Here is a 19,600-nt window from a genome sequence, read left to right as displayed (position 1 = left end):
ATACATCTGGGAAGAGGGTAGGGTTAGAATAAATTTTTTTTATTAACCATTATATTCAAGGAAATATCTTAAACCTATGTTGAATTCGAAAGTCTGTGCATCAATCATAGATTCATAGAGTCAGCAGTTATTACATAGATTTAGTCTATGTATAATCAATTCACTTTGTTTCAATTCTTTCTTACATATATTCACAAGTCACAATTAGTAGCTAATCCGTACAGTGTATGAATGATTAACTGTAATTATATTATATACATTCACTTTTATTATGTTATTGGTACAATCATTTGAAAACAAATCAAACTTTATGATTCACACAAAAAAGCTGTTGAAATATTATTTAAAGAAATCTTGGTTTCTTTTTATTCTTCTATTGGATATATCTTTTTTATTTGTAGTTTGAGATTTTGCAAGTCAGAAATTGTTTCAATTATCATATGATCATTGTATATAGTAAAAAAAAACTTTGCATAAATGCATTATATGCTTAGAAATAGTAAATGAAATTGATAATATACTGATTTGTAGACATTTTGTAGGATAACATTGAAATTAATTTATCTTTAAAAAACATATAATAATGAGATGGATTGTGGATTCAAGTTAGCTTTGCAGGTAAAGTCCAGTAAAGTCTCTTAATAATAGATTTAGTATTCAAACCACATTTATACCAAAACACAACTAGTCTCTTGACTTGATAGTGAAGAACAATTATAAGTTTTCTTGAAACAAATGCCAAAAATTCATTTAAATTTCTATTGATACAATTCTCATTTTTTTTTTACTCCAACTATTATTATTATTATTATTATTATTAATGTGGGGGGATGAGGATCAAAAGCCGTTAATAAAGTAAATAAGGCCATTTCTGAGGAGGGGAATTTCATAAAGTATCCTTAGAGAGGACCTATTTAACTAATAAGGAGCTTGGAATGTTGCAGTTGATGAGAATGCCAAGGGCTCCTACTTAACCTCGGAAGGCTTCAAGAATGAAGGGAGCGTGGTGCAATCTCGGGGGGGGGGGGGGGGGGACAAAGGTAACTTGGTATTGAATAAGGAAGGGGAAAAAAAAAGAAAAAAAAAAAAGGACAAGGCAGTCATCCCATCCGCATTAAATACATTGGAATCACTTAACTAGCCACATTAATGGGGAAATAACAATAAACAGTGTTCTCCCAACTCATATTCTGGTATAAAAACCTTCTAGTAAGATCTTGATGGGACAAGTATCAAGAAAGTCTGATCATGACCCTTCAAATGTAAGATCCAAATGCATCTTTGCTAAGTTATATAAAGCCAAGAAACACCTAGATCAAGGGGAGAATGGAATTCGAGGAGAAGAAAAGGAGAGGAAAAAATCAAGCAATTGTAATCCTATTCTCAGATTAAACCTGAGGATGAACACTTAGCCATTTTTAGGCTCTATTCAATGGAACATTAAATACTACACACATAATATTGATTAGAGACACACATCTTTAACTTTGCAACGGGTACTTAAATGTGGAACTTGCATCACATCTCTATAAATTCATTGCATGGGCGAATAGTAATTGGAACACAATACTATCATCAATCCTTTGTTTCACTTTTTCTGCTCCTCACAATTATTATTATTATTATTATTATTATTATTATTATTATTATTATTATTATTATTATTATTATTATGTTGTAGTATTGAGCTAGTGTTTAGTTAGGGTAGACTTTGCTTAATTTACATTGGACTTAATCTAAGCTTAAGACCAAACCAAACAATTGTCATAAGATGGGAGTTTTAGTGAGAATTCTAAAATTGTTATATGTTTAGTGTGTGCGGGAGTAGATTCTAAAGTCATAGGTATATGGGGGAATTTCGACCATCTAAAAGAGAGTCAAACAAAGACAAAGTGTAGTAGTGCATGGTTACTACGATAAAGACAATAAAGATTTTCATACGTTGGCTAAATTTTAGTGCTTAATTAATACGTGAAGTAGACAAGATAATTATTAGTCTAAATTTTTATATTTTTTTTATCGGTTGGAATTTTTATAAAGAATTCATTGATTAATACTTGGGCCTTTTTTTTTTTTTTTTTTTTTCCGTATTATTCAAGATTTTTGAGCAATACTTAGGGACCTCCTTCAACTTAGGGAGCGTTTGGTTCGCTGTGGTTTGTCCTTGATATAATGCACATTACGATGATTTGATGCATATTAAATTGAGCTTATCAGCCATGCGTCTTTTTTTTTTTTTTTGGAGAGAAGTGTATTTCTGAGTAACCAATAGGTCTCACGATACTATTCACACATTTAAAAATTAATTTACTATAATGTTTTTAATTTTTTAAAAAATAAACAGTATCTAAACGAATCCTTAATGTCACTCTTTGACAAAAAATTACTGTGGGATCTACAAAATGTGCCAAGCTGGTTGAGCAATTATAACTCAAATAATAAACGCTTCATCTTTGCGGGACCCACATAAGACCAGCAAACAAAGAATGGGATAAAGAGCAAAAAAAACTAGCTTTTGATTGAATCTCAAACGCACACTTTGCCAACGGTTGAGATGGTAAAGACTAAAGAAGCAAGGTCTTGCCTAACAGGAATGGACTATGCCATCTCCACATTTATTCAAGATTAATACCAGTACCATCCAGAGGAAGGGTCAAGATTTATCTGGGTTGCGGGTGCTGAATCTGCTGATTTAGGAACTATATATTGGCTTGTAGATCGAATAATAATGGCGTGGATTAAAGTTATGAGGAAGCAATGAATGAATGTAACAATGCATAGAGCTCTTGCTATAGTGAAGGGTGATTCCCAGTCCACCTTCTTGGGCTTTGAAGTCAAAGGAACAGAGCACTCTTCAATGGGGGGCACTTACTACAGCATGTACATGTACAGGAGATTGCCGGTTTCTTATTAGTCTTTCCTTTTGTTCCTTCCAAAGTCCAAATGTAACAAAAGCTGCTCAAATCCTGGTTGAGGCTTTCTTGGAAGAGACTTTATTACTTCAGTTGTAAATATATGCTCTTCATATGGATGTAAACTCAGTTATAATCGATAATAATTAGTATTTTCTTTTTTTGTATAGTTCAGGCTGCTGAGGGTATTTCTCAACAAAAACGAATGGTCGAGCTTAACTTTTGTTTATAAGGGTCTTTCCCAACAAAACAAAAAAAGCCTAAGTAGTTATTTTTAAATTAACATGTTTTGTTTACCCAAAAATTTATAGTACTGAACACCTTCTAAGAATTCAAAATATTTAGGTTCAATAAAAAAAACTTCTGGCCTCCAAACATAATTCTTAAACCTTTGAAAAAAAAAAAAAAAAAAAAAAAAATTCAACGGGGTTGAATCATTATTATTTTTGGAAACTGTTTTCACTTTATATTATCCAAACATAATTTGATATTTTCATTTGTTCGTCTTGCCCATGTCATATTAGATTTTGGGACTGTATGTCATTTCTATTTCCAAACCTTCTTTAGTTTTTGCTTTTACCATGAAAGCTACGTCCCTCCTCTATTTCTTTTTCCGTGATGTTTAAATTTCAATTACGAAGAAATGCCCAAAACCACATATATATATACAGAACTTGCATTGAATGGCAATGTGCTCAATTGTTTTCGTTAGACGAGATCACAATTCAAAATTTTAAGTGTACGTACTTTCAATGGAAATTGCACATTTTATCCCCATTTATCATGGGATTGATAGTTAAGATATGGGTTCTTGGATAGAATATTCATTGCTGTATTTTTTGTTAATAGTTGATGCAAATTACAATATAGTAAGTTCGAGCCTGTGTAAAGACATAACAGTCCAATCAACAACAAAGAGATAACCACCACGTAGCATGTTATAAGCAACAGTTATAAGGGTGAGTTGAATTCAAATCCCACGTATAAAAGAAAAAAAAAAAAAAGGAAATTAATTGATTTTTTAATTTAATGATAAAAAAAAATCATCATAAACCAAACACCATGAGTTTTATATCCAATGGTATCTATTTAATAATAATTAAAAAGAAAACAGAGAAAAAAAAAAAAAAAAAGAGGAATCTTATTCATATATGATACTTAATTGCTCTAAGTTTTAGATCTAGTTTGGAGTGCTTCCATATACCCCATGTCCCCACCCCTCTAAAAAAATACATAATATAAAAAAAGAAAAATATAGAAGTGCGACAAGCAAATACAAATTTGAACACATGTGGAAGATATTTTGACCACGGAATATTATTTCCAATGTCCCCATATCTTCTGTCTTTGCCATTTCTGCTTCCTTATTCCAAAAAAGTTCACAAGCCAGTCAAGTTTCCTAGCGCTCATTTTGTGGCCAATAACCAGTCCAATTATAAAACCGCTTCCATTACCAATTACAACAAATGTCCAATCAATTTCATTTGAAGATCTAGAGTACTCTGGATTCTCTTTGAAGGTTAAAGGCGGTGATCCTTCACATTTTCTTGACAACGGGTTCCCACACAATCCTAAATTCTCTTCAAATGAACTATTTAGAAATGTATCAAATTGGTTTCCTCGTGGTATGGATCCTGTGAAATTGTTGTAAGATATGTCAAAAGATGCTAGGAAAGTGAGTTGTACTAGTTGTTGAGGCATCTCTCTTGAGAGCTTGTTGTGAGAAAGGTCCAGTGATTGAAGTAGTGTCAAGTGTCCCAAGGATGATGGTATATGACCAGTGAATATATTGTTGGACAAGTTCAATGCACGAAACCCCTTAAGAGTTCCAATAGATTCTGGAATCAATCCTTCAAATCTATTGTGTGAGAAATCAATGATTTCCAAGACTTCTATTATTTTATAATATTGTGTTGTCAAGTGCCTGTTTGTCATTATCATCGAATAGTCATAATGATCAGAAAAATGATCAGGTGATCCCATCCGAAAAACAAATGTCTTTACTTGCATGTAACCTAACTGGCCATCATCAACAATTTTCATGGCATTCCAACTTTGGAAGAATTTAATTTGAAGGTAGACTACCAGTGATACTATTGCAAGAAATGTCAAAGATGCGCAATTTGGGGAACACAAGACTAAATTCAGGAGCCGCTATTGGGCCATGAAAATAATTAGAGCGCAATATGAGAATCTTCAACTCAGGAAGGGTTGCCAACCAAAAGGGAAAACTATCATTGATCTGGTTGTTTCCAAGATCAAGATTCTCGAGCAACATACAATTGACTATTGATTTTGGGACTTGCCCTCTCAACTTGTTGTCACCCACATCAATCATCCTTAATTTGTTCCCACTTGTCCACGTGTGAGGAATAGTGCCATGCAAGTTATTTCTTCTTAAATTCAATATGGTGAGAGAATTGCTAAAGTTTCCCAAACATTTTGGAATTTTTCCACTTAAGTTGTTCTCCGACAAATCAAGAACTTCAAGAAAATTTAAACTGCAAATCAATGATGAGATCTCTCTTGTAAGTTCATTTTTTGATATTGAATAGAAGAAGATGAGGGATTGTGGAATTGGCAGTGATCCTTGCAGCTTGTTCGAGCTTATGTCTAGAAAGAATAAACGAGACCAAGGAAGAACAACAAGAGTTTGGCTAAAGCCGGTTAGAAAGTTGTGAGAGAGATCCAAAAAGATCAGATTTTTTGTACTTGTTTTCCAAAACCATTGGGGTATCTGGCCATGAATATTGTTGAAGGATAAATCTAAGGAACCCAATCTATCTTGATTTTGTAAGAAGTTCGGGAACTCACTCAGATTGCATGAAGCCAACCCCAAAATCATGAACTTTTGAAGAGTAGCATTGGAATTTTTTGGGGGGAGCAATGATAATTTGTTCAATGACACACACAATGCTGTTAAGTTTTTAAGTCTAAGTAGCATGTCTAGCTCCACCATGCCACTTAAATTATTTGAAAAAAGATCAAGATATTCAAGATTCTCAAGTTGAGAGATAGAGCTTGAAATGGCACCGCTCAACTTATTTAATGAAAAATCCAGATAAACTAATTTGGTTAGATTGAAAACCCAAAATGGTATGCGACTAGTGAAATCATTAGAGCTTAAATCCAAAGCAGTGAGTTGGGTGAAATTGGCAAGAGATGGTGGAAACTCACTTAAATTGTTTTTGGGAAGGAGCAAAAGATTAATTTTGTTGAGCTGATTAAGCCATGACAAGCTCCCACTACTCATGTTATAAGAGGAAATTGATAGCTGAATTAGTTGGGAGAGATTTGAGAAGAAAGAAGGTGTCTGTTCTCTAAAATGGTCTCCTGAAAGGTTTAGAATAGTGAGCTTAGAAAGATTACCAAGTGAAGGGGGAATCAACCCTGAGAATTTACAATCTCTGAGATCCAAACGTTCCCAGGAATTCAGGCTTCCGATTGAGGCAGGTATCTCACCAGAAAATCCAGTATGCCCCACTGACAAATACTTAAGGTGACTGCTCAAATGCAAGTGAGGCAAATAACCTTTGAGATCAAAGTTGCTCCATAGCTCAAGAAACTGTAGGTTTGGTAGCTGCAAAATCCTTATTGGAAATTGCCCAACCAACCTACAATCATGGAGGGCAAGAGCAGTCAGGGAGGCTATATTTGCCAACTGATTTGGAACTGGAGAAGATATGTCTACCACAGAGAGATCAAGTTTCTCTAGGTTGGTTAAGTTTTGTACTAGGCTTTCTGGAGTGGGTCTTTTGAGCTCCAAAAGTTGTAAATATGAATTAAAATTATTAGACAAATCGAGGACAGACAATTTGTAGAGTAGTGAAATTTCTGATGGAATTTGACCTTGAAAGAAGGAATAAGAGAGGTTGAGATATGTCAGCATGGAAAGATTGCCTATAGTAGATGGTATCCGAGAGTAATTGAAGAAATTGTAGCTGAGGTCAAGTTGCCGAAGGTGCATAAGGCGGAAAAGGCTACTGCTAGAGTTAATGGAACCATAGAGGCAACTGCTGCTGAGGTTAAGGCCAATCACATGACCAGTGTCATCATCACAATCAACCCCGTCCCACAAGCAACAACTGTTGTTTTCTCCTTCAAGCATCCACGACGCAACTTTAGGATAATCATAAGGACCTCCACAGGTGGAGTTGACAATAAAGCTTTCCTTGAATTGCAACAAGGCAGAGCTCTCATCAATGCGACACAATGGACGAATAGAAGATGAAGAGTAAGCGGGATGAAAAAGTGAGCTCAAGAACATGAAGCAAGATATTAATGCTAGCTCATAGTGTCTGTATAAGTTTATCTAGTAGTATCTTTTATGTGTTTACAACTCCTGGATTAGCAAGGAAATGAATGCGTGGTTCATTTATAGACAAATGGAATGAAATATGCAATGGCATGCATACAAGATTGGGTGGACTCCACCAGCACCAGTTGCTGTACTTAGGAAGTCTCTGTGTTGGCCTCACTGTAGGTCAAGTGTCACTCCCCGTCAATTATGGCATTTAAAGCATCATGTATACGCACCCCTCATTTTTTAGTAGAAATTTTTATCTCTCTTTCACTTTCAGTATTATTTCTCGTATTTAGGAATACAGGATGAGAAATTACGATATTTTTAAGCACCATAACCAGTTTTCCATACCCTGATTGAAGGGCTGGATCTACGACTTTAAGAAAATATAAGACCAAGACCAAGACTATATAGTAACAAAATGAAAATCAATTAGATAATAGGTTGGAGATAGAATTTTTATTCGACAATTAAAAAAAAAAAAAATCTGTTGGTATAAATTTGAAATATTATTATTGTATCTATTAAAAAAAAAAAATTACAAGTAATATACTACAACCCTGCCTTTGTTCCTTGCTAGCCTCTAGCTTCATTTTTGTGCCAGAAAATAAACTATTTGCTGTAAGGCAGATTTCTTCGGCTTTGAAAAATCCAATAACACCAAACAGTATAAAGCTCGTGTATTTGTGAAAACACTAATTTTTTTTAACCTAACAAAGTGTAATTTTATTTTGGATCATGGGCTATGTTTATTACACATAAATTGTTTTATGCAATCTTAAAAAAAAAAAAGAAAAAAAAGAAAAAGAAATTGTGACTTCACTTAAAATCACTACACCCAAGTTGGAAATCTTAATTTAGTTATTTTTTTTGCAGCAAATATTATGGCCAACCAGCAACAACAAGAAACAAATACAACTCAGAAAAGACCAAGATTCAAAAAAGAAAACAACAGTCAAGTGGGATAGCAGCTGTTAGTTTGTAATTGCAGCCTTCCTAGAAAGAAAGGAGTGTAAGTTGTTCTTTAGCGTCCATTTTGAGCTCATTCACTTAACCCAAGAAAAGGGTCATTGAAATTGAATCCATTCATGTGCATCTTACATTTACTGTAGGTCACGCCGTGTCTCTGGGGTCGACATGGCATACTGTCCTGTGTCATTACATTAGTCAAAGTTTTTTGTCTTTGTTTTTTATCTTTAAAGTCTCTCACATGTTGGAATTTAAAAGGACTTCTGATCTTTTTCCCTTCTCAAGAGGAAATTAGAAAATCTTATTTCACGCCTACATTTTCATTCAGGCCCACTTTTTCTAATCTTGTTGGAATGGAATGTTCTGGGTATTCTAATTGTTATATTTGTCCTAACAATTCTCATAACTGGTCGATATAAATAGAATTAAAAATGGTTCTCAATATTCATACCTAAACTCAATAATCCTGAAATTGATTTCTGAATTTCTTCCCATTAGCCTTTCTAACATGATAGGTTATATAGTACAGTGGGTCCTTTTGACAGATCCTTGATAATTATTATTATTCACCCCTGAATCAGGGTTTGTATTTGGACGCTGGACCTTGGACAATTTTATTTTTATTGAATGATCCATTTGATAAAGACTAAAGGGCCTTAAGGGACTTTTTGCAATAAAAATGGACCTGATAGTGGACATGTTCTGAGTTGGGCTATATGGTGGTCTAACATGCTGGGCCGTGGGCTGGTTGTTGTGCAGTGGGCAAGCAACGTTGTGAAAGGCAAAGCTGGTCTGTCTACCAATTAAGAGCGTATTTGTATGATGCCATACAAGTGAGGGTGATGTGATATTGGGCTTGTGTTGCGTTGTTGGATCATGCTATACAAGTGTTAGGGGTGGCATTGGTAAGAGCCGATTGCGGTCTGACAAATGTTGCTAATTTATGTGAGAATAGAGTTGGGCTACTCTCATGGGCTCTCAGACCGTGTCCAAGGCCTAATATATGGTGGGCTGGTAGCAAGACTAAGCTGTTAGGCAGAGAGTTTGGTTGTGTAGACTAAGGTAGAGATTTTTTATGGGGCAAAGCCTTAAGTGTCCCTTTATAAAGTTTTGGATTTCACATATGTATTGTGTGCCCTGAAAGACAACCAATGTAAAATTTACATCCAACATTTAGTAAAAATTACTAACTATGTGTTGGGAGTTTTGGCGAATTCGAGATATCTCACTTGGTTTAACTCCAATTTGGATCCACGAGCAGTCATTTTAAAGAGAATTTTATTTTCTTTGATATGTACTCAAATTATTCCTAATCATGTGGTTAGATCTTAGTCAATTTTAGATCAAGCTCAATTTTACCACGGTCAAACTTGATCAAATTTGGAAAAAATATTTTAAAACTTAATTTTCTCTTTAATTTCCATCGAATCAAGAGATTGTAACTCTTCTTCGATCATGTTCTTAACATCCTTCTTCAAGTTTTAGAGTTCTTCTTTCATAGCCTTGTGAGATTTGCATAAAGCCTTGAAATTCTCAAAAACTATGTTGAACATTAGCCGCAATTCTTGCAAATCTTATCATAGTTCATCTATACACTTTTCAAGATGACAGCTCCAATTTCATTTGTTAGGAACCTAGTGATCAACGTGTGGTTGCCTCTAAGTTGAACTAGAGAGGTGGACGAGGTAGAGAATAACGCAATAACTAAGATTGACGCCAAAAAAAAATAAAAAAATAAAAAAGTTGGAACATATTGGCAATGACCTTACAATTGCCTTTTTAACTTTTTTCTGACTCAACCTTTCAGCCCACCTATTTTATACGCAAGGGGGAAAAATTATAGCCTTTTATAAGATAAATCAAAATGCAAAAATCAAGCTTCAACTCATCAAAACTTTTTAGGTCACTCTAATAGCTCCAGATGTTTGAGTTGTTACATTTATTCCTCGGGAGGTCTGAGGCTGTCCTATTGTAAGCTCTTCAACATCTCTAGCAATTGATGAAAGCCTATTGCCTAAATCAGATAGACTGCAACGGAAAGACGGTAGTGAAGGAATATCGGATGGATCAATAATATCAGAAGCACGAGTACAAAAAGTCTGCTGGGTTCCAGCCTGCAGGCAACCAGCACGAATAACTTTGGCTGGCAAAATTCACCATTGGGTTTGGAATGAACAGTGCACTGCCAGGCCTTCCCACCTGTTAAGACAAGCAAAATCATTATGAAAAGAAACTAGTTTGATGCTTTGGCTAGTGGTGATTGAAAAGAAATAAATTAAAATTCCATGCTTAAAGAAATCTACTTTGTAACAAGCCATATGTGGCTAGCAATTAGAAACATCTGAGGCTGCAATCTTGATTCGAATCAAGGATATATATAATTCCAGTTCACCATATAATTCAACATGCTATTTATGGAACTTTAGAGAATTGTAATCCAATTTTAATCAATTTTGCAGCAATTTATTAAAAACACAGATACCACCAGCCTATGGAGCATAAAGTAAGGTTGCAAATTTCCAATCAACTGACATTAGTCCTAATGAAGCACAGCATAGAAGATCATACGATTACAGCACTGTTTTAAAGCACTATAAGGTAAAAAGTTTCCCCCATAATCTTGCCAGCTACCACTCTCCACAATTTAAGCAAGCATATTTTCCAGGAGAACCCTTTCTATTAATCCCTCACCAAAAATTGCATAAAGAATTTTTATTTTTTTTAAAAGCACTGCAAGATATTAAATTTTTAAACAGTGTGCAAATGATGGTCTAATTCTTCAAAGGTTCGTTGCATTGACAAGTTGCTTTAAAGATCACTAACAATGAATGGTTTTTAGGGTAATAGTTGATATAGTTCTTATCCAGTTATCTAATATGAAGATAAAATACACACTATGTTGTGACCTAAAATCAAGTTTAAATCATTTTTATTTTACTACCATATGAAATAGAATTCAACAATTAAAAAAAGTGGCAAAAATCAAATTATTAATTACCATGGAAGGAATCTGACAATAACTTGGAGCACCACATACAGAGGCTGGAATTTGAGCAAGTGGTGGAAAATCCAACGCCAAAGATTCAGAGCTGCTTTCAGCATCACTTTTCTTAGTATGTGGAACTTGGAAATCCTTAGGAGCAGACCGAGAGAGTTCCGCTTCATTCTGCAGAGTCAAGTCAAACACACTTGGTCTACGTTTCATCTTATTAGTTTCAGCCTGTCTCAAGAAATATTTCTGTGCGTGACTACCAATCTGGGCTGGGGTTTTGGTGATCACAAACTTCTATGAAATTTCTATCCAATCATGTTTCTCAAGCTGGTTTAGACCAATTAGAAATAATTTGTGCTCTTCCTCAGTCCATCGCTTCCCTGAAACAAACAGCAAATTAACTACATTAAAAACTGCTAATTAATAATTCATATGTCCAATGCTAACTTCTTTCCAGCAAACAACATATTGACAGAATGATTTTACTTCCATAAGAAAGAAAACACAAGATTTTTTTACTTTCTATAAACTAAAACTAAAAGCAGTTTTTTGACATAATATATACCTTTCGTTTTCTGATCAACAGCAATGCTTGGCTTTTTAACAACTTGACTCTTGTTGTTCTTGACGTTGCCATTAACATTATTCTGTAAATAAACACCAAAAATTTTGATGCATGCAGCTGCAGTAGTGTTATTATTGGCAGTAATCCCAAACCAGTGGTCTCTGTCTGTGGCTGCCTCGGTCGAAGCTGAGCCTCACTCCATCTGACGGTAGCCCTATCTATGGCACCCATGACTGAGAAATGAGGGGACACAGGAAAAGAGACAGAAAAATGGCAAAGGATCTGTGTGATAACTGAAGGAAAAATAAGCATATCATGGGTCGCCATATCCCTATAGACATCTATAAGGGATAGAATAAAGTGAGAAGGGAAGTCAATAGAGAAATCCTCTAAGAGGGATAACAAAAATCGCGCACGAGGATCTGTGATAGTGTTATAATGAGATAAAGGATGAAGAATGAATGTCATTACCATGTTAAGGAATCTCGGACCTTTTGCAAAGCTCGAGCAAAGGGTGTTTTGATGATCACCCCAAGAAGAAGGTGTCTCACAAAAGAGAGACAAGAGTTCATCTTTGGATACTATATTCAGACGCTCACAGCCAAGGTAGTCAGGATGCGCTACCTAGGAATGTGTAGTACCTCAAAGACAATCTCTGGAGTAACTGCAATGTGTGTACCTCAAACGCGAGAAAAGAAATGAGATGCAGAAGTATCAATTCCGTGCATATTGGAGTAAAACTCCTGCATTACCACGGAAGGCCACATGACCGGGATGCCACACAGTGACTTCCAACCCCTACTGTAGATGACAGTGAGTAGGTCAATGTTAGAAAAATCTGCTACAATGACTTGGCGTTCCGAATAAATGCCTCATCATGAAAAGTTCTCCAAGAAGTCCGACTTGGCCTTCTCATCACGGAACCATACGTGAGATGGAGTGGGGTTAGAAGGAGAAGAAGAAGATGCCCCAAAACACATAGGGTTCTGGTACGGAGTAGATTTGCGTTTAGGTGCCATAGAGCAGATTAACGCAAGAAGAAGAGAGAGAGAGAATCAGAAAATCACCAACAAGACAATATATCAAAATATAAAGAATTGAAGGTACGTATGCATGAAAATGTGACATGAAAATATAAATGCATCATGGGCTCAGCCCAATCCAATCCTACCAACATACAACATAGCAACAAAGTAACACACATCTAAAATGCATGAAACATTGTTATAATGCACATGTGATGCAATGCATGATCATTTAGGATCAAATATACAAAACTCATCCCAAAAATTTAGCAAAAACTTCATTGATTTTAAAAAATCTCAAAACTTTCCAAAAACCCCAAAAGTTAGGTCACAAAATGTGAAATGCATGATGAAGAGAGGGATTAAGGACCTTACCAGTAAAGAAGTGCAAGATAAAGGTTAAAGAACTCTTGGGAATGAAGTTTGAAGTGAGAGAGAGGAGTTTGGGAGGTGAAAAAACTCAAAACAATCGAGAGAGATTGAATAGAATAGATCTGAAATCACGAGGCACCTATATATAGAAATTTCATAAACCTTGATGGATTGAGAGCTATCAAGATTTAAAACACGCCTTTTAGCTATCGAACTAGCTATCGAGGGTCTAATGAGAGGTGTCCACAGCAAAGATTCTCGATGGATCGAGGTAGCTATCGAGCATTCAGAAGGTTTCTCGATGGATCGAAGTAGCTATCGAGAGCTATCGAGAATGCGATAAAAAGTAGTTGAAGGGTCTCGATAGATAGCTTATCTGTTGAGAGCTATCGAGATTACTTAAAAACAGTTTTTTCAAAGAAGAGAAAAACAGTTTTTTCAAAGAAGAGAAAAACAGTTTTTTCAATGCAATCAAGCATGCTACTCAATCAAAGATCCAAACAAAATTTTAAGCTCTCAAAAACATCTCTCAATCAAGAAAAATGTTAAGTACATAGATCCAAAAAAAACACACACACACACACACACACACACATATACTAAACAAGTCTAACCAATTTTATATTTCAAAAACAGGTTAAGATAGTTTAGTGAGCATACATTTACACAAGTATTCCTTGTGATGGCCAAATCACATTGTACCTACACATGTATCAAAAGTAGCAAAGAATATTGCATGTTGTGTGTGAAAAACATCGCAATATTGCATAAGTGTCTACATGTTATGACGATTTGAGATATGAGAAAATCATTTTAGCTCACAAACAATCATAACTGTTTGATGGGAACTATCACCTTCAAGGTACATCCTATAACTCTCATATCTCCTAGAATATGCGCTTACAATCATATGTAAATAATTTTGATTCTTTTTGCTTTTTGTTTTTCTTTGCATATTTTTCTTTTAAGCAAATCGTGCATGGGTATATAAGAGAGAGAAAAGAAATACCCAATGATGTTAAACTTTTGACATTGCACTTTTGCTATGCCGAAGCATACAAATGTCATTTCATGATTGGTGGGCACCAGTGGTGAGATGGTTATTTATGCCTTTCTCTTAGGATTTTCTAGTCCTTTCCATCAAAAAGAATGATATGAGTGTTAAGTACAAGAGATTACTTAATCTTACTCATCTCAAACACAAGCCACAAAGCTCACTTGCTTAGTTGTGCATAAATATGCTCATCTAAGTTACAAAAGATACAAAGTTTAGAAAACTTTGTTTCAATGGCCATCCAAGGTACACAATTACCAATATACACAAACACACACTGTTTTTGTATTTTTCTGATTTTTCATTTTTTTTTTAATTTTTATATGAAAAAAAAAAAAAAAAAACCAAAACTGAAAAGAAAACAAACAAAAACAAGTTAAACAAAGCAATGCATAAAACTAGACTGACTTAAAATAGTAAAGCAAAACACACAAGTAATTCAAAAACAAAAACAAGAAGTGAAGAGAGAGAACCTTTCCATTTAGCAAACCCTTGATCCGACAGTGAAGGGAAAGAATTGAAACCGTTCAAGTTCGAAAGAAAAATGAGGGCTTTGAGAAGATCTCTAAGAGGAGTAAAGGAGGTTGGAAACTGATTCTGGTTTCTTGATGCGATCACGCTGTTGCATTGTTAAGTGGCTAACCACTTATAGTAATTAGATCGAGTATGTCCAGCTATGCCACAGTGATGATAGAAATGTTGCTTTTTCTATTTGGGCTTTTGAGTATTTCCCTTCTTAAACCCTAAGGTTCTTAATCTCTTTTTTATCAAGCTTAGGGGGTGCTCCTAAGATAAATTTACCCTTGTCTATTTTCTCACTAGCTAATTCATTTTTAACATCATTGTTCTCATTTTCAATATTATCAGTAGGAGAAACAAAAACAATAGTACTAGCAGAAGCAATACTAGGAGAAGAGAAATCATACCCTAAATCGGTTCGATTGGATGCAGATTTCTGAAGACTGAGCATCTCATCGAGCTTTGCACTTGAAGTCCTTTCCAACTGGGTTCTGACTTGTAGTAGTTCTGCCTCAAGCTTCTTGATCTTCTCAGCCAAGAAATTATTCTCAAATCTCAGTGCTCCAATGGTCTGATTTGCTTCATCAAACTTAATGGAAATTTCTTCTCGTTTAAGTTCTACTTCACTAAATTTCTTGGTGGCCAACCTATACAACTTCTCATGCTTTTTTAAGACCTTGTATAACTTTGCAATAGCTTTGTGGATTTTATCTTATTCATCCATATTTTCAAACTTATACTCCACCAATTTCTCTTCTTCATCCAAATCTTCAACAATCCCTTTAGTAGGATTTACGGTGGTAGTGAAGGCATTTAGGATTCCATCATCCTCATTATCGGAATCATCCTCAGGCTTAGTGTCGCTCAACATAGCAGTAAGTACCTTGCTCTTCCCAATAGTCTTGAGATACGTAGGGCACTCTTGTTTCATGTGTCCGAAACCTTGACACCCAAAGCATTTTGGTCCTGAGGGAATAGTGTACTGACCGCCATCCCTAACATCCTTTTTCCCTTTGTCTTGACTTTTAAACTGAGAAGAACTAGATTGTCTACGGTCCTTGTTGAAGCTCTTCCCATTGGCATTCTTCATGAACGTCTTGAATTTCCTTGTGATGTGGGACTTCATTTTAGAATCTTCATCGTCTGAAGACTCATTAGCGTCACTGCTCTTGGCCTTCAATGCCATGCTCTTGCTCTTGCTCTTGCTTGATTTTCCGATCATTGTCAAACCCAACTCATAGGTCTGCAGATTGCCAACCAACTCTATTAAAGGAATTTTGTCAATATCCTTTAATTCATCAATCACGGTGATCTTGGCATGAAATCTCTCGGGTAGAGATCTAAGCACCTTTCTAAAAATCTTGGCTTCAAGAATGGTTTTCCCAAGATTAAAGGCTGAGTTCATTATGTCCTTTAGGTTGGCATAGAACTCATCGAATGACTCATCCTCCTCCATCTTAATCTCTTCAAAGCTCGTGGTAAGCCTCTAAAGTTTTGAATCCTTGACAGCCTTGGTTCCTTCATAGGTTGTCTAGAGAATGGTCCATGCTTCCATAACAGTTTCAGTAGAAGATATCTTCTTAAACTCCTCATTCATGATTGCACTGAATAAAGCACTCAATGCTCTACTATTGAAGTTTGCCGCCTTGATCTTAGCATCATCCCAATTGGCTGGCACTTCCGTAGGCTTGGTCCAGCCTATCTCCATAGCTTGCCACACCTTTTCATCTAATGACTACAAGAAAGCTCTTATGCATACTTTCCAGTATGCATAGTTAGTACCATCAAATAAAGGAGGTATAATAAGAGACTGTCTTCTATCCATGACAACAGGGGTCAATGGATCACACAGCAAAGATTAACACCTAATTAGAGTGTTTCTACTCTGATACCACTTGATAGGCCAAGAATGTATTGACCCCTTGTGATGAATTAATTTATTAATTAGCCAAATTTATTAATTAATCAAATTAACATGCAAAATACATGGTAGCACAAACAAATCACCAATTAATTAAAGAGCAGCGGAAATTAAATTGATAAGGTGATTTGTTTATGAATGGAGAAAACCTACATGGCAAAACTCCACCGAGTGATTTTAAAGTCACCACTCCTGAGAGTCCACTATTATCAAACAAGTGATTACAAGTAAAAGAATCTCAGTACTTTATACCAACCTACAGTTGAACCTTTATCCCAATACCCAATTAGACTTGTTCTATAGTGACAATCTCTCCTTTTCAATGCACGACTCCCAATATGTAACTAACCAACTTGAGAAAGATGTTGGTTGTAAAGTTCTTCAGTTCATCACACGATAAAGATCGTGAAACTCCTTGGTCACAGAAACCTATGATGTGCAAATCCTAGTACATGACTTGATCAGCAACTTGAGAAAGATGTTGGTTGCAAAGTTCTTCAATTCATCACACGATGAAGATCACGAAGCTCCTTGGTCACAAAACTCTAAGGTGTATAAACACAGCAGCTTCTTCAATAGAAAGATGAACTAGGGCAAATTCTGTCTTCGGTCACGATTTGCATTAACAAAACTTTTCTTCACATCGGCGCAACCTTTGACGGCCCTTAAATTAATCCTTATATATGTTTAGGGTTGTGAGAAAAGAAAGCCTAAACACATACTCATGGATTGGATGAAAATCAGTTCTGAAAAACTGAGTTTCATAAACCTCGATAGATAGCCATCTATCGAGCTAGCTGTTGAGCCACGGGCTGAAACAACTTTTAAACCTTGATAGATGCTAGTTGTCGAGCTTTAAAATCCAGCACTTCTTTACTTGTTTCTTGAATAGACTTGCATAGATTTAACACTTGAACTTGAAACCTCGTTCCTTGAAGTATTAAACACATCCTAGATTTACGCAATTACAAGCAAAGTGCGTTTTGTCAAAAGATTATCCAATTACATAAAATATTGACATATTTTCCTAATATTGAATCACATATGTCCTAACAGAAGTTTCTAGTTTTCTTATTAAAAAAAAAAAAGTCAAACACACTCGGTCTTCGTTTCACCTTATTAGTTCCAGCTTGTCTCAGTAAATATTTTTGTGCATAACTACCAATCTGGGTTGGGGTTTTGGTGGTAACAAACTTCTATGAGATTTCTTTCCAATCATGTTTCCCAAGTTGGTTTAGACCAATTAGAAATAATTTGTGCTCTTCTTTAGTCCATCACTTCCCTAAAACAAATAGCAAAATTAGTACATTAGAAACTGCTAATTTATAATTCTTATGTACAATGCTAACTTTTTTAAGTAAACAACATACTGACACAATTTTTTTACTTGACTGTTGTTGTTCTCAACATTGCCAACAACTTTAGTAACATTATTCTGTAAATAAACACCAAATATTTTGATGCCCCCGGCTACATTAGTGTTAATATTAGCAAAGCACTTACTTTATTATTAGGTACTATAGGTCCCTCAAAACCTTTTTTTTTTTTTTTTTTGGAGTTAGCAGCATTTATTAAATGCTGTTATAGGTCCCTCTAATTTTTTTTGGGCTGGGCTATAGTAGCGTTTTACAAGCGCCACTGTATGCCCTTGTAAGACAATGGCCTATAGTGGCATTTATTAAATGCTGCTATAAGCCTCTTTTTAAAATTTTTTTATAAGTCCTAAATAAAAAAATTAAAAAAAAAAAAAAACCTAAAATAAAACGTGGCTATAGTGGCATTTATTAAACGCTACTATAGGATATTCAATTTTTTTTCTAGGGTTAAGCTATAGCAGTGTTTTACAAACGCAACTATAGTGTCATGTAAGACAAGGGCCTATAGTGGAGTTTATTAAATGCTGCTATAGGTCCCTCAAATTTTTTTTTTTTTTTTTTTTTTTGGGTGGGCTATAGCAGCATTTTACAAATGCCAGAATAGGCCCTTGTCCAAATGCCAGAATAGGCCCTTGTAAGACAAGGGCCTATAGTGGTGGTTGGTAAACGCTGCTATAGGTCCTTTCTTTATTATTATTTTTTTTATAAGTTCCTATTAAAAAGAAAATATTGAAATAAAAAGTCCCTATACTGGCATTTCTAAAACGCAGCTATAGGTCTTTTTAAATTTTTTTTTTTTTTCCCTTGCTTGGCTTTTTAAATTTTTTTTAATGGACCTATACTGATGTTTTTAAAACACAGCTATAGGCCCCTTGAAATGCTGCTATAGGCACAGTGTTTTAAAACACCACTATAGAGCTCCCTAAACGCAACTATAGATATGCCTATAAAGCGTTTTTTGAAAACACCACTATAAGGTTCCTATTGTGGCGTTTTCTATGAACGCTACAAAAAAAAAAATGCTACTATAGGCAACTTTTTTTTTTTTTTTTTGGGTAGTGATAGCTAGTACTAAAACTCTCTTTGTTTTAAACTCTTCTTAGTGTAATTATAAGAGTAATAGCGGGATAGTGTGTGTACATAGTATGGTGAGACTTAGGGTAGTATATATAAGGATTTAGGAGTAGTGGGTAATTAGAACCACCTAAAATCAAAAGTGAGAAGTGGTGAGTCATTGGGTCTGAATTCTGAATTCCTCTTTCCTATCTGACAAGGGCTATGTGAGAGAGTATGGTTGGTCATTGGTTTTAATTAAAAACACATATAGTTTGGGTTTTGGAAAAGCACAAATCCTATATGGCAAAACATAAACATTAAACACTTAAACATACAGAGAGATAAAAATAAGGTAGTAACTGTAAAACTGAAATGTAAATGAAGGCGATGAAGGGAATTAGGATATAGGGAATTGGATCAGCACAGCCAACATTGAATTGAAAATTTGTGCAAAGACTTAAATGTATTTTTCCTTTTTATTGTGATTTGGGTATTTTTGGGGGAGATGGAGTGAGTGTGACCATCGGGTGGAGAGG

The 19,600-nt window shown here is 35.1% G+C and overlaps 2 protein-coding genes across 2 annotated transcripts; both read right to left on the bottom strand.

The window, feature by feature from the left end:
- Nucleotides 1-4,229: 4,229 nt before the first annotated feature.
- Nucleotides 4,230-4,955, bottom strand: LOC115961787 (putative receptor like protein 25). Its single transcript, XM_031080708.1, has one exon. The coding sequence runs from the start codon at nucleotides 4,953-4,955 to the stop codon at nucleotides 4,230-4,232; it is 726 nt and encodes a 241-aa protein (XP_030936568.1).
- Nucleotides 4,956-4,977: 22 nt separating this feature from the next.
- LOC115961786 (receptor-like protein 6) lies at nucleotides 4,978-7,179 on the bottom strand. Its single transcript, XM_031080707.1, has one exon. The coding sequence runs from the start codon at nucleotides 7,177-7,179 to the stop codon at nucleotides 4,978-4,980; it is 2,202 nt and encodes a 733-aa protein (XP_030936567.1).
- Between the last annotated feature and the right edge of the window lie 12,421 nt (nucleotides 7,180-19,600).

The sequence above is a fragment of the Quercus lobata genome, chromosome 9 (assembly GCF_001633185.2).
Source record: "Quercus lobata isolate SW786 chromosome 9, ValleyOak3.0 Primary Assembly, whole genome shotgun sequence".
Classification (NCBI taxonomy): Eukaryota; Viridiplantae; Streptophyta; class Magnoliopsida; order Fagales; family Fagaceae; genus Quercus; species Quercus lobata.
Note: the sequence above shows the minus strand (reverse complement) of the source record. Positions and strands in the feature narration are given on the sequence as shown.

Coding starts and splice junctions, on each gene's coding strand:
- LOC115961787 (XM_031080708.1), bottom strand. CDS start 4,955: ATGAAAATTGTTGATGATGGCCAGTTAGGTTACATGCAAGTAAAGACA.
- LOC115961786 (XM_031080707.1), bottom strand. CDS start 7,179: ATGTTCTTGAGCTCACTTTTTCATCCCGCTTACTCTTCATCTTCTATT.